The sequence below is a fragment of the Botrytis porri genome (assembly GCF_014898465.1).
Source record: "Botrytis porri strain MUCL 3234 chromosome Unknown BPOR_016, whole genome shotgun sequence".
NCBI lineage: Eukaryota > Fungi > Ascomycota > Leotiomycetes > Helotiales > Sclerotiniaceae > Botrytis > Botrytis porri.
This window is the reverse complement of record NW_024066090.1, coordinates 692,318-705,780: the sequence shown is the minus strand read 5'-3', so window position 1 is coordinate 705,780 and position 13,463 is coordinate 692,318. Positions and strand designations below refer to the sequence as shown.

The 13,463-nt window shown below is 42.9% G+C and overlaps 3 protein-coding genes across 3 annotated transcripts; 1 reads left to right on the top strand and 2 right to left on the bottom strand.

The window, feature by feature from the left end:
* Positions 1 to 518: 518 nt before the first annotated feature.
* On the bottom strand, positions 519 to 2,888 carry EAF01_010433 (uncharacterized protein; the record flags this gene model as incomplete). The annotated part of the gene is made up of 2 exons (XM_038918690.1): positions 519 to 665; positions 768 to 2,888. 2 exons carry the CDS (start codon positions 2,886 to 2,888, stop codon positions 519 to 521), a joined length of 2,268 nt encoding a protein of 755 aa, XP_038765915.1.
* A 3,365-nt stretch (positions 2,889 to 6,253) lies between these two features.
* EAF01_010432 (uncharacterized protein) lies at positions 6,254 to 8,249 on the bottom strand (the record flags this gene model as incomplete). Its single annotated transcript, XM_038918689.1, has 5 exons — positions 6,254 to 7,635; positions 7,689 to 7,745; positions 7,793 to 7,933; positions 7,989 to 8,182; positions 8,236 to 8,249. 5 exons carry the CDS (start codon positions 8,247 to 8,249, stop codon positions 6,254 to 6,256), a joined length of 1,788 nt encoding a protein of 595 aa, XP_038765914.1.
* Positions 8,250 to 10,465: 2,216 nt separating this feature from the next.
* EAF01_010431 (uncharacterized protein) lies at positions 10,466 to 11,662 on the top strand (the record flags this gene model as incomplete). The annotated part of the gene is given in 5 exon segments (XM_038918688.1): positions 10,466 to 10,620; positions 10,708 to 10,881; positions 10,897 to 11,356; positions 11,390 to 11,445; positions 11,512 to 11,662. The coding sequence occupies 5 exon segments, from the start codon at positions 10,466 to 10,468 to the stop codon at positions 11,660 to 11,662; spliced, it is 996 nt and encodes a 331-aa protein (XP_038765913.1).
* Positions 11,663 to 13,463: the final 1,801 nt, after the last annotated feature.

The following is a 13,463-nucleotide window of genomic DNA, read 5'->3' as shown; positions in this document are numbered from 1 at the left end:
AACTAAAAAAAATTATGTCTTCCCAGATGACAAATCTTGGTGCTTCAGCACAGGTATTATGATTTGTCCCAGGAAGAACGCATGCAATGCAGCATGTAGAATAAAACTCCCCAGAATGAAGAGATGAATGAAATATGATGAAAAAAAGGATTTCCCAGCAGAAGAGAAAGTTCTTGAAAAGGAGAAAAGATTTCCCACCCAAAAAGAGCAACTCCCCCGTAAGAAGTAGAAACGCCTCCCAAAGAAGGTATCTCGAAAGGAAAAAGAAATATTCCCGAACAAACTCGAAGCACCCCCAGGAAGAGAATACCAGTGTACAAAGATCCGTTGTTTGAGAATACAATGAGGAATTGTGGAAGCGTGAAATTGAAGAATAGAAGTATCGTAGAATCATGATACTGTGTTTACACCACCATCGCCTGTATTCGAGATACAATGTCGTGTGCCGTGTGAAAGTACCTTTGCGCCTGGTGTTTGCAAATCGCCCATGATGTACAGATCGTCGAATTCGAGGAGGATTAAGCAAATGCAGAAGAGCTGGAGCCGAGACCCACGCCTAGCTTAGTTCGTTTTGCAGGGGGTTGGTCCTCAATTTCTTCCTCGCCATCATCACCGTCATCTACAGCAACATTGCCACCATCAGCGCCGACAGGGTTGTTACTACCCTATTCAGAAAAGTTAGTCTCAAACACGCTAAATATTGACAAAAATGAATTTGCCGATTTGGAGCAAGGGGAATTGAGAAGGGGAAAAAAATATTGACATACATTCGACAACGACATCAGCATAGTGATGAACTCATCAACATTCATTGCATTAGGACTGAGTTCTTTAAGCTCCTTAACTTGCTTAGCTAGAGGATTCTCGCCCAAAACAACATCTGTGGTCGCCTTGGTAATTGCTCTTGATGTCTTGGCACCATACAATCTTGACAGCTTTTCGATGTTTATGCGGCCGATAGTAGGGAGGGTTCCAGAGACGACAAAAGTTCTGCCCGCCAAAAATGTGCCCGTATCGTTAAGGAGAGTCTTGACATGTCCCGGAACCTCGATTTCGGCTTTCTTCTGACTCTTCGTGGCGACTTGTCTGGCTGCTGGCTTATCCTTGTTGGGGTTTGCTTGGCCCTCCTCATTATCTTCGTCATCACTGTCAAGGACAACGACTGCCTTTGAAGCTGCTCTTGATCTGGCGGGGCGTGACTTTGTCATTGTTGGAACATCATCATCCTCATCCTCGTTATCTTGAGCCTGGGCTTTCTTGACTACCGCTCTCGGCTTTGCAGCTGGCTTCTTGACCGCGGGGACTTGAGACATTCCTTTCTTTGATGGATTCTTAGGAACTTCAAGTTCATTATCATCATCATCATCATCGTTATTGGCTTCAGATTCAATCTCAACAGAACGAACCGCCTTTGTTTTCTTAGATCTGGGTTTTCGCACCTTTCTAGGAGCCTCAACGGACCCCTGGATATCTTCACCATTAGCGACTTCTAGAACAACCTCAATAGTGTCGGCAGCCTTTGGCTTTCTCGCTCTTGGCTTTGCTACCTTAACAGGAGCTTTAGCTGGGGCCTCGACGGTCTCGTCATCACCAATGGCTTCGGAATCAACCTCAACAGCCTTGGCTGCTGCCTTTCCCTTCGCTCTGGGTTTTGCGGCTTTTTTAGGAACCTCAACAGCCCCCGCAACGACAACGGCATCTTCAATGGCTTCAGAATCAACCTCACCAGCCTTGGCCGCGCTTCCATTCTTTGCTCTTGGCTTTACTACCTTGACAGGAGCTTGAGCTGGGGCATCTGCATCTTGAACCTCATCGATTTCTGAGAGATAATCTTCTATTTGTGGAAGAGCCTTCTTTCTTGGCTTCCGCTTCTTCTTGATATGGTTGATATCAAGGAATGTCTCGTCTTCTCTATCAGCCCAATTCACTGGAGCAGCTTCAACATCCTTCGGTTCAGACTCAGGTAAATCATCCAAAGGATTCTTTTCGAGAATTGCACTGGCTTTTTTCATACTCAATTCTTTCATCTCTTTAATGACGGTGATGTTTCCACCGCAGAGGCGGAGGCACATCATTTGGAGATAAGCGGGGCGGCACGACTTAAGTTCATCAAATCGCATCTGTGCTAATTGTAGAGTGGCATGAGCAACTATATCGATACCAACAGGTGAATTATTGAGAATAACCCAAATCTGAGATGTCTCTTCTGCGGACCCAGCCCAAGGTTTACCATAATTCGGCATATCGATCGATGGGTTGATGACATCATCCGTTTGCAATTTCTGATGCTTCATAGATACGTTGGATTGTTGAAACTCATCTTGTAGAGTGGAGGCATCTGTTTTGCTGTTTGGGCTCCGGTGTGTTGGTGCATCGAAAAACTGGTCATCCATCGATTGGTCCGATTCTTGATCTGTGCCTTGCATCAAGTCTTCTTCTTGGGTCGATCTGGAGTGTTGGGTTGGTGGTCTCTCATTTTGTTGCATTGATGACTCGCCGTGTTGATCAACCGGAGTTTCTTTTGCGGATTCATCGGTGTGTTGAGCCATTTGGCCCTGCTTCGACGCCTCGGCAAGAGCTGCTTGTTCCTCAATCGACTGTTCCGAAACTCCAGTTTGAGCATTTTGGTGAGCTGACCAGTAATTATTAAATCCTCTTTCATTTGGGTTATTGAGATTTTGGCCAACGCCACTGCGTTTCTTTTCATCCTCCTTTGCTTTCGCGTCTCGATCAATTTGAATGCTCTCCTGCTCTGCTTTTTTTCGCTCTCTTGCTAGTCTTGATTCTTCCTGCAATAATTCTTCTTTTTCTGCCTTCTTCTTCTGGGCTGCTGTCACCTTTGGCTTTGGTGCTGGCATCCCTACTGGAACTTGTGCTGGCGTCGCCATCTTGTCATGAACGTGATGCGACAATGGTGAGATCTTTGGAATGAATGTGGGAAGCAGTGTGTCAAACGAAAGAAACCAAAATCTGTGATCTCGTAGAAATCAAAGAGAGTATTTGGATATCAAATCAAATGAATGAGCGAGTTTTTGATCTCCTACTTGTCAAGATTGAGAAGCAGATATCAAAAAATGAAGAACTGTGGTTGGATAGGAAGTCAATAGAGAGCGTAAAAAATTACATGGCAAGAAACCAAAAATCTTCGTATCCTTCGTATTCTAGAAGTGTAATACAAAAAAGGATGAAAAAAAGGTCTAGAAACTTTTCGATGACTCGTTGTCTTGAATGTTTGTTGAGGGTGGAGGGTGGAGGGTGGAGGTTGGAGGTTGGAGGTTGAAGGTTGAAGGTTGGGGAGTGGGATGTAGTGCGAATATTTTTGAGGATTGAAATTGCAAGCGGCACAACGTCCAATCTCGGTGGGCGTTTGCCCTAATCGCTCAATTGAGCAATCTAATGGCATTATTAAATTCGGGAGAAAGACGGTCCGACTTCTAATCTCAATTTTCAAATTGTATTCACTGTCGAAGCTTTTTGTGTGAATGGATATTGGAGTCTATGTCGTCTGAAGTGTTGTGATCGGGAATGGGGAGAGGATTTTCCGAGGTTGCCACGCCGAGTCTAAATTGATCTCAGCTCATTGACTGCTCACATTGATTATGGGTACTTCACGTTGTTGTGATCACCTGGGGGCTTCCAGTGGTCTCTTATGATAGTGTCCATTAATCGGAGTTTGCTTCTAACGAACAACTAGTCTACGCGCGATAAACCAGCTGTCAAGCAATCTCAAGCTCGAGATTGGGTGCTACAGATGGATGAGAAATGCGCGATTAGTCGACTACTAGATTGTTCTAACCCAAAGAATCAACGACTCTATGTCTCTTCCACGTCTGAAGCAACACCTGTTTCATCGACCACTAGGATCTAGCATCGACTGAGCCCACCCGCTATACCAGCTTGATTCTCAAATCGCTAGTATGGATTTGAAATATATTCTTGGCATTTTACTCTGCCTCTAAAGGTATTCTTCCAATCCATTCCTCAAACCCATGGTTGAAGCTAGTGTCCTTATATTGACTTTCAATACATTAAAGTTCAATGTGGATAAAAATGGTGAGATTAGAGGGAAGGCAAAAGACACGACAAAGGCGCGGCCAGTAGACTTCGTAGGGCTAGCACAGAGACAGCTATCAGGAAGCAGTAGTATCCTAAGTGTCCCCATTTTACAGCCTCATCTCATACCTCGTCAGCTATGAATTTCCAATAGCCGCTCCTTTGTTTCAGGCTGGAAGTAAAGACACAGAAAGAAATCGAAGAGGGGATTTTAACAACTGAGACAGATAACACATTCGAGAAATCCGCTTGAATATTGGGCGATGTGAAGTTGCTCACATGCGTCATAAACTGCCAATGAGCCTCCTAGACGAGGAAAATATTGTACGAGATAAGATTCAGTTTTCAAGCCTATTTAATATTAGCAGATTTCGCAGTAGGAAGATGAATTTCGTGATGGAGAACGAAAGCTCGAAAGAGGACTTCTAGTGAAGCAAAAACGGAAAAAGAAGAAATTCGAGGATGCGAATTTTTTTGTACAGGCAGAACCCAAATATAAGCTTCCTCTTCAGCTCTGGGTAGGTAGTCTTGAACCCTTTACTGATTCATGACAATGATTGAAGTCAGAAAAGAGATGATGTGTCGTCAAGCGAAGGATCTCACGATCTACATATACCTTTGCAAGATTCTTCGACATTTAAATGAACTTGGATAGTTACTATGGCACTTGGTAACGTACGACATGAATACCATCACTTATTCATTCAAAAAGTATGTGCCAGGCAGTACTGTCAATTGCTAAGACAGCAAGAGCAAGAACCAGATAACGATGACTATCTGAATTGGTATTCAGAGGCCGACCTTCCAACTTTTGTACGGAGTGTCATAAAAAGGAGACTAGCGTACCAAACATTGGTCATTTACCAAAGGCAGTAGATCGCACGGCAATGAGTGGTTGCGTCAACGCAAGATTACGATTGGCATTTCAGATAGATGCAGACATCTAAACGGTTCTCAGAGTCGGCTTGAGTAACCACGGGAGATGTACGATGTGCTAATAAGGGAATCTATCTAAGATCTTTCAATCTTCATATTGCGGTTTGGCGTTGAACTGTATTTTTGACGCACGAGACTTGCATGGGAGTTAGCCAGACATGTCCTTTAGGGATGCCATGTAACATTGGTTTTTGCAAAGCCTAAGAAACAACACTTTCACCATATTTCATCCAATATGCAATCTGATATTCATCCATTCTCGTAAAGGCGAAGACCGAGCAGCAATCTCCGAATCTCCATCGTTGAACCAATGGAAAACTCGAAAAGATTTATTAATTTTATTGGTGATTTTTATTTGGATCTAGAAAAGTGAATTTATGTTTTATTTGTGCGAATTTGAGATTGCTTATCGAGCTTGTTGCTTTAACCTATCGCTTTTTTATTCACTGACCACCTAATAATTCGATACAGTGACATCTAGAACTCCCTACATTGGGGAATATTTACAACCACAGCCATGTATAACTCAACACGAGAGGTGTTGATGTAAATTATCCATTTATGATATGTTTTGGTGTTACCAGTGTGAATTTGTGAGAAAAGGAGCAAGGAGAGAAAGGGGAATGGCTGAATTGGAGGGGACTGAGGGAAATAGAGACTTTCGAAAGGATGAATTGGTTCGAGGTGATCTCGCTGCATTAGTAGGAGTAGATAATGCCAAATGATGTCCAACTACTTCATGATGAACATGAATTGATAATTGAGAGGTAAGAAAACATTACCCATTCCGCCGTGCATAGACCAATGCACAAAAATAGGCAAATTTCCTCTCAGCGTTAAAGCACGGTAAGTCTACAATGAAAATTATTTGGGGCTTATTCGGCCGTGACTGACTCTTGGGAATACTTTTCTCCAATTAGATGCTCAAGTACCCACTCAATATCTCGCGGGAGATAAAACAAGATGGTCCTGCAATCGCGTCAACCACTCTTTCAGCCTCAATCTTTGGCCGTGAAACTTCCACACATAAGATCAGAGATTTTCTTCGCTATTCACAATAAACTCGTACATTGGAAGGTCCCGAGAGACATTCGATGGTTTTTATTCTAGCGGACAGTGTTGATTATATGATAATGTACATGGCAGCCAATTTAGATATACTCCACACCTCTATTCTATACCTGAAGTCCAAGTCTTCAAATCGCTACGCACCCGAGAAGTAGTACGCTGCATCTCCCAATGCCAGAAACCCCCCCTTTTTCCCTTACACATCTCTAGTGTTAGCATTACTTGTACCCTTCAATTCCACCTCCTCAGTCTTAGCATCCAAACTATTAAGCTCATCCTCCTGGTCGTCAAGTTTATGATAACAAATCCAAAATACAACACCCGCTACAAAACTTCCACAAGCCAATCCCACAAACATCCACAAAATCGTGGGATTACCCACCAACGGAATGAACGCCTGACAGATCGCAAATCCAAAAGCATTGGTCAATAAGAACATAGCTTGAACAAAGGACTTCATGGAAGCAGGTGCTTTAGTATATGCATATTCGAGACCGGTAACCGAGGCAAAGATCTCAGATATACCAATCAATACGTAAGCCGGGATTTGAATTGCGAAATGCACTTCGTTAGGTTGGATTGTTCCGTCTGGGAGGACAGCGGCAGGACAATCGAGTGGTTTGCCGTAACATGGACCAGCTTTGTAGATGAGGTGCTGTACGATGGCTGCATACATCATACTGAAACTAGCGACGATAAAACCGAATGTGATACGGGACATAGGTCTGAATTTGATGTGCCACTTGCGCAAAAGTGGGTATACTAGACGATCCATTACTGGTACGAGGAGAATGATAGCAATGGGATCGAAGTTCTGGGAAAGATCGTTGGGGACACCGTGAGTATTCATTTCTCCAGCTTGAGAAACGAAGTTACTGGAGAATTGAGCGTAAACAACCCAGTAAATAGGGTAGAAGACGAAGACGCGGCAAGCTATTAATGCACGCTTGACTTCATCGACGAACTGTTCATCCCATGGAGTAGTCTGTGGGAGATTGTTTGCTGCTCGGTAAGAAGGTTTTGCAGCGTTTAGATTTCGGTGTTTGATCATTTGCCCAATGATCTTGAATGCGTCGGTGATGACTGTTCCCTTAGGTGGGCGTACAATATATCGCTTCCTTCCGAAAAGCAATGTGGCGAAACCAACCATGAATACACACAAACACATAAGGTACGCGGACCAAAATCCAACATCTCGTTCCATGTAAGGTGTTGCGAGAAGGGACAGAGCTCCAATATTGATGCACCAGTAAAAGATCAGATAAATTCGTTGAATGGTAACGGCAGGATCAATAATGACACGTTCACCAGTTTCAAGAACTTTTATTGCCATGCGTTTTCGGGTGTATTGATCGGCAATCAGAGGACTGACGTTGGATTTGATACCTCCGGTTCCAACACCAATGATAAGAATGGCTGCGATATAACCTCCCAGTCCAGCTCCGTTATGAAGAGAAACTGGCAGAGACGTCACGACAAGAACTAGTAGACCAACCATATACACGACTGCAAAATAGCAAATGGCTTTGAATCGACCAAGATACTGATCGGCAACGATGGCACCAAAGATTGGGGTGACTGGTAAGAATATGAGCAATCATACAGCAACAGCTAAGATGAGCAAGACTTACAGTAACACCACATGGAGAAGAAGACAGTAAGAGCTGTCGCAGTTTGATGCCCGAGACCTATAAAGTTAATGAATGGCCACAGATCTAAGAGATTGAATTCCTACCGAGAGCACCACGACCCAAAGAACCATCCAGAGGACGTTGAACATAATTTTGGAATAATCCCACACAACCATAGTATGAGAATCTCTCACAAAGTTCTACGATGGCGACAAGCCAAGCGGACATGGGCAAACTATCACCAACTAGATTATTGTCAGCTTTTCAGTGACCTATGATGTGATGCGGTTGTTATCCTACTTCGTCTCAGTGTCTGTTTCTCCTCATCAGTAGGCTCTTCTTCATCGGCATCGGTCCCTTTTTCGAAACTATTTACTCTCGAATCTGCAGTTGGAGATATTCTCTCTTTGGCACTCTCCGGACGGGCTGGATTCGCAGCTATGGTATCGTTGCTCATTTTTGAACTAGTCGCACTCTGACTCTGCTTCTCCATTCTGGGAGGCTTGTTAGCATTCAATCGCTCACAACTCGGTAAATATGTTCTCACTGATTGCCCGACATTGAGGATTGATTTTCGTGGATAGAGATTAAAGCATGAGTGCGGGGACCAGCAAGTTAAGTAGATTGCCGAATGATTTGCTGTTGATGTCATTGAGTAAGAACGAATGCATCAACCATGAAAGTTGGAGAGAAAAATAACCTTATAATTAGCATGCACGTTAGAGCTAAGCTTATGACATATGCAATCAATGCAAAAGCGAGACCCGAAAGCTAGGACCGCTGTCAACGCTCGTTTGGATATAATATACGAAGCCATCAATTGAGCTACCGGAAATGGTAACATACCAAGGTTAATGAGAATACACCTATGCAGGAACAGCTCAGTCCAAATTGACTCCCAGTTTATGGGTAGCTCCAAAGATGGGAAACCCCAATGGGACGATTTTCAGTTTATTCATCAAGAACGAGAAATCAACTTTGACTGAGTATACCAAATAGCGAAGCAAAGCTCCTGTAGAAAGAATTTGCTGTGGGTATAACTAAACGTCGGACCGTAATATAAAACGCAGAAAGAGAGAGTGAAAGCAATAGGACTAGCTTCGCTTCACTGAAACTCAACTGCGCTCTACCAGATACGAAATTTATACCGACACGTCTGCCCTTGTCTTCTATCGCTCCATCCCGGGAGATCCTAAGCATATCATCGTGTAAATTCTAATCACACGTTGCTTCCACCCTAGCCTACTTAACATGAACACTGGTCTGCACCCCGCCAGCACTAGCTATATCTGAACCATTCTGTTCGCCGAGTGACTTTACCAAGGCAATAGTGATAATTGATTGAAGGATGCGGGCCATTGAAAGGTATGATCTTTATCTACACACTGTAGATCGAGTGGGGTAACTGGCTCGACGGGTTGTAAAGGATATACGCCATGATGAACACCGTTGTTTAGCTTTCGGGCTAGTTCGGAGATATGGTTGATACGAAAAGTGCAAACAATGAATGGGATATGCGATCTGCAATTCCAAGCCCAAGAACTTCACAAGTGAGGGACTGAGTGTTGAGTAGTGCAGATAAGGTTTTGATGCCAAGAACGACGATCACGGCAGAATCTGTTTTAGGCAGCGGTGTGATTTTAGGAAACTTCTCATCATAACCAATAATAATTCCAGGAGATCCTCATAGAAGTAAAACATCATTCATAATTTGATGAACCACAGAATGAAAGAGACGAACCATCTCATCGATGAGCATGAATAACACATAACTCAGCGTGCTTTGGGATGCTCCGACTCCCTTCTCGAATGATTTCAAAAAGAGAAATAATTGCGAAACCCAATTCAAGACTAATCTGAACCTTTTGACAGATTGTACAGATAAAAGAAATGAAGGAACCGGCGAAGCTATAGCTGCCCTTTCGGAACGCCAAAAATAGAGCACTATAGCTGTTCTGGAGTAACATCGATGCTATTATCATGGTGATTTAGGCGTATATGTTGCTGATATCTAATGTTAAAAACTTGGGTCACCGAGGGAGGAGATATAGGTGCTGAGTGCTTTTATTGATGTGTCTTTATGAGTCTGTGTACAAGCGTACGCAGCGGCATAAACTCAACGATGCCTCACAGCCAGTTTGGCACTGACAGCCAGAGTGTTTACACTCGGACATGAAAACTAGTGCAGGCAAATTTCCTCCCCGCATCAAACCAAACAAATGCTCCAACGACCTGGAGTCAACAAAATGAACTTGAGATATTAGTTGTTTGGTTAGGATCATCTAACAGTCGTAGGCCTCTTGCCAACATAAACCAAGTCTTTGTATGTATGATAGTTGACGAAGACCATCAGAAGAGATGATTTTCTGCAGGGGGTGTGATGGGACCAATGTCCTCGCGTCTTTTGTTCACAGGAAGGTGTATAACGACCTCTTGTAGTTACGAAAGGGAACTAAGATCCAGTCGAGATGCTCATTTTGCTTCTTCCGGTTCTTCGTCCTCTTGGAGATCGTTTGAGATCGAATGCTCAGTCACTGATTGAATATATAAAGAAACAAGAAGAGGCTAAGATCGATTCAAAGTCGTATCTGAATAATGAAAGTGGGTGCTAGAAACGGAAGAAAATTTGAAGACGAGACTGACCGATCGTACCTACCACATTGAGTGAACAAAATCAACAATGTTGCAACAAAAAAAAACGTTTTGCAACAGAATAACTTACAAGATACAATCCCAATTCAGCAAACTTCAATCTTAGGATCATATCCCCTCCATAAATGGTATACCGTTCACGACTTCCCGAGATCGTTGATCTCCTGCGTAAGGATGGCCGATGTGATGAGCTAAGGTTTCGAAGAGATCTCCAAACATACTGGCCAGAAGTACGTGCCGAATTTCATGATTTATTGACTCCTGGTCAGCAAAACGAATTGTTAGAGCGCTTTGTTTTCTCCCTAACCTGTAAGCTAATCATCTTTTCTTGCGATAACTACATGATTTGGTCTAACTTTTCCCTTAGTTGGCCATGGTTCCCGTTCCCCTGGGGACATATAATTAGAGCACTTGCATATGCTTCCAGACCCTGCCGATGGGGGTTGTCCACCGCACTCACTCAATGTCGACTTTATGTTATTTGGGATCCCTCCTTGTTCACTATTTGCGACCGTTTTGGCGAGATGCAAGCCAGAGAAAGGTGATTACATCATAGTGCCATGCAAGTTGTACCAACAACTTCTCAGTCACATAATTACGACAATCGTCGTAGAGCAGATGGTCGGAGTCTTCAAGCTGCTACTTTGAGATCTGCGATCTCACTTCCACAAACCGATGATAGTCAAGATCATGATTGTGAAGATACTCGTGACCAATATCATGATAGTCAACACAATGATGGCCAACACGATGATGGTCAAGATAATGATGGTCCCAGCGCCGAAATACTGGCAGCAAATTCTGCACCGGAAGATGATGACATTTGTCCCATTTGTCGCGAAGGATATTCTGATGCCCAGCCTTCAGCCTCACTCATTCCGAATTGTGGACATTTCTTCCATCTGGATTGTATGGTGCAGTGGATTAACTCTAATTCTATTGATGGTCAGCCGAGAGATAGGTGCATCTGCGGTCGTAGAAAATTCACTGGAATTCTTTCTCAATTTTATGGCGAGGTAATTCCACCTCAAAATAGTGAAAATTTCTAGCGCAACGACAATGGGCCGTTGATTAGTGAAGTCTTTCCGAGACGAGCAATTGTGTCGTCTTATGACTCATCTAACGAAACTCAATAATCGGAATCAACAGTGGACGAGAATATTTTATATAGCATGACAGATGATGAACTAGCTAGACTAGCTGGGGCATCCCACGTAGGCGAATACACACCCATTGAGACTAATGATGGGACGGCTAGCTATTTGGAGGTTCCTCCTCCCGGACAAGGGGCTCGTAACAACCAGGATGAGTCGCAGGACTAAGAGGAGAAGAGGTGAACTTTCAACTATCTACATCTGCATCTATTGGTGCCTATAAAGTTGTTACGAGAGAGTGTTGATGTTCAAATTGGGTGTGCATGATACCAAACAGAAGAGGGAGAATCGGCACCAGATTAGCAACCATCAAACATTATTTCTAGACATCGTTCGATAGCGAAGCCAAATTATCTCCCCCGAACTTCAAGTCTTTCGCTCCATGATATCATCTCAAAAGTTTTCCAATATTTGCCACTTATCGAATGTCGAAGTTACGTACAGAGAAGTGTTCTTACACCCAAGCCTTTGCACTGCAATTGAGAATTTGCCACCAGTATACAATCTCCGTGTACAGCCGGTGTTAGATACGAGCGAAACCAGCCAGTTTGCCTAATAGAAGATCAGAAACTCCACTATTAAAGCAAGCAATTTTGCCGTGTTACTCTCAACAGTGGTTTTCAAAATCGAGCTACCACCACTTGATCAGGATGGGCATATTTGTCAGGTATATTTGTTATACTGTCACCTTCAATGGTGCCATCACTGTCTTGGTAGCTATAGATTTTCTTCCAGTTTGAGCATTTACAGATCGATATATTGGGGCTTGTTTCGGCAATCATAGCACTCGTGTATGTTTGCCGGGTTTAATTCATCCAAAAATCGCCAAAAGTCGCCAGATGGTTGTGATTTTTGCTATCGCATGACGGAAAGTCATTGAGTGCCACTCGTTATTTGTCTCATGTCTGTCATGTTTGTGGCTTTCGCGATTCATCACACAGCGGTGCCTGATTTCTCTCAGAAGCATATATCAACAGCTTCTCATCGCAAATGGCCTGGCAATTATACAGGTTTCAAGTACGGTGCTTGGTTTCCCCATAAGAATCTAACTTGAATGATTCTGGTTCTAGACTTTGACTGGAATGCCCTCATCAAAGGGTGCTAGTCAAAATTTTACTCTCGTGCTTATTGTTTTGCTTTACATTTCGAAGTTGGTGCCGGAATCATTTTCCTAGCTTGCAATTAGTGAGTCCATTTCATGAATTTTATCAGCTTTATTTTGGTGGGATTGATCGGTTTTCTGTGAAGTTCTCTGCATTATTTTTGAAACCGATTCTATATTCATACAAAAGTTAAAGATGTGCTAAGTTATTGACCAATCCATTTCCGATTATCTAGCACTGTATTTTCGTTCAGGAAATTGCAATATTACTGCTAATGCTCTTACTTACCATTTTCAGAGTTTTTCAGGCGCAGTTTTTCAACGTTTTCTATGACCTAGTGGTTTGCCGAATGTCTGTCTAGATATAAGGATGATCTTTTCTATCTGAACTTGGAGATTGTATGTATCTGTTCATGCGACGAACCAGCTTACCTCACTGTCAAAGTCACCTGAAACGGAAAAAAAAATTCTTTGTCGATGACTGACTTCAATATACAAGTCTATTTCATGAATCTCATATACTAAAGTTCGAATATTACTGGTGGTTGAACTACGCTGCAATGCATCTTGGAATCAATGGACCTTTAATTCACAAAAATTCACCAATGACTTCGTGTCCGAGGCTCATTCTTTGTCAATTGGATAGAAATTAGTATAGGAGCCGAAAATTGATTGCGATTCTCTCACCTTTAACTGGACAAAAGAAATTTAACGGAGGATATTTCATCAGAATGGATCGGAGTATGTTCGGCCCACAGCTGCTGTAGTTGAATTTGAATTGTTTTCAACAACCTTGTTTCTTGCTGCAACGAACACAACTTTCTATCAGTTTTCTTTAAATCTCTTTTGTTTTGTTTTATTTTACAT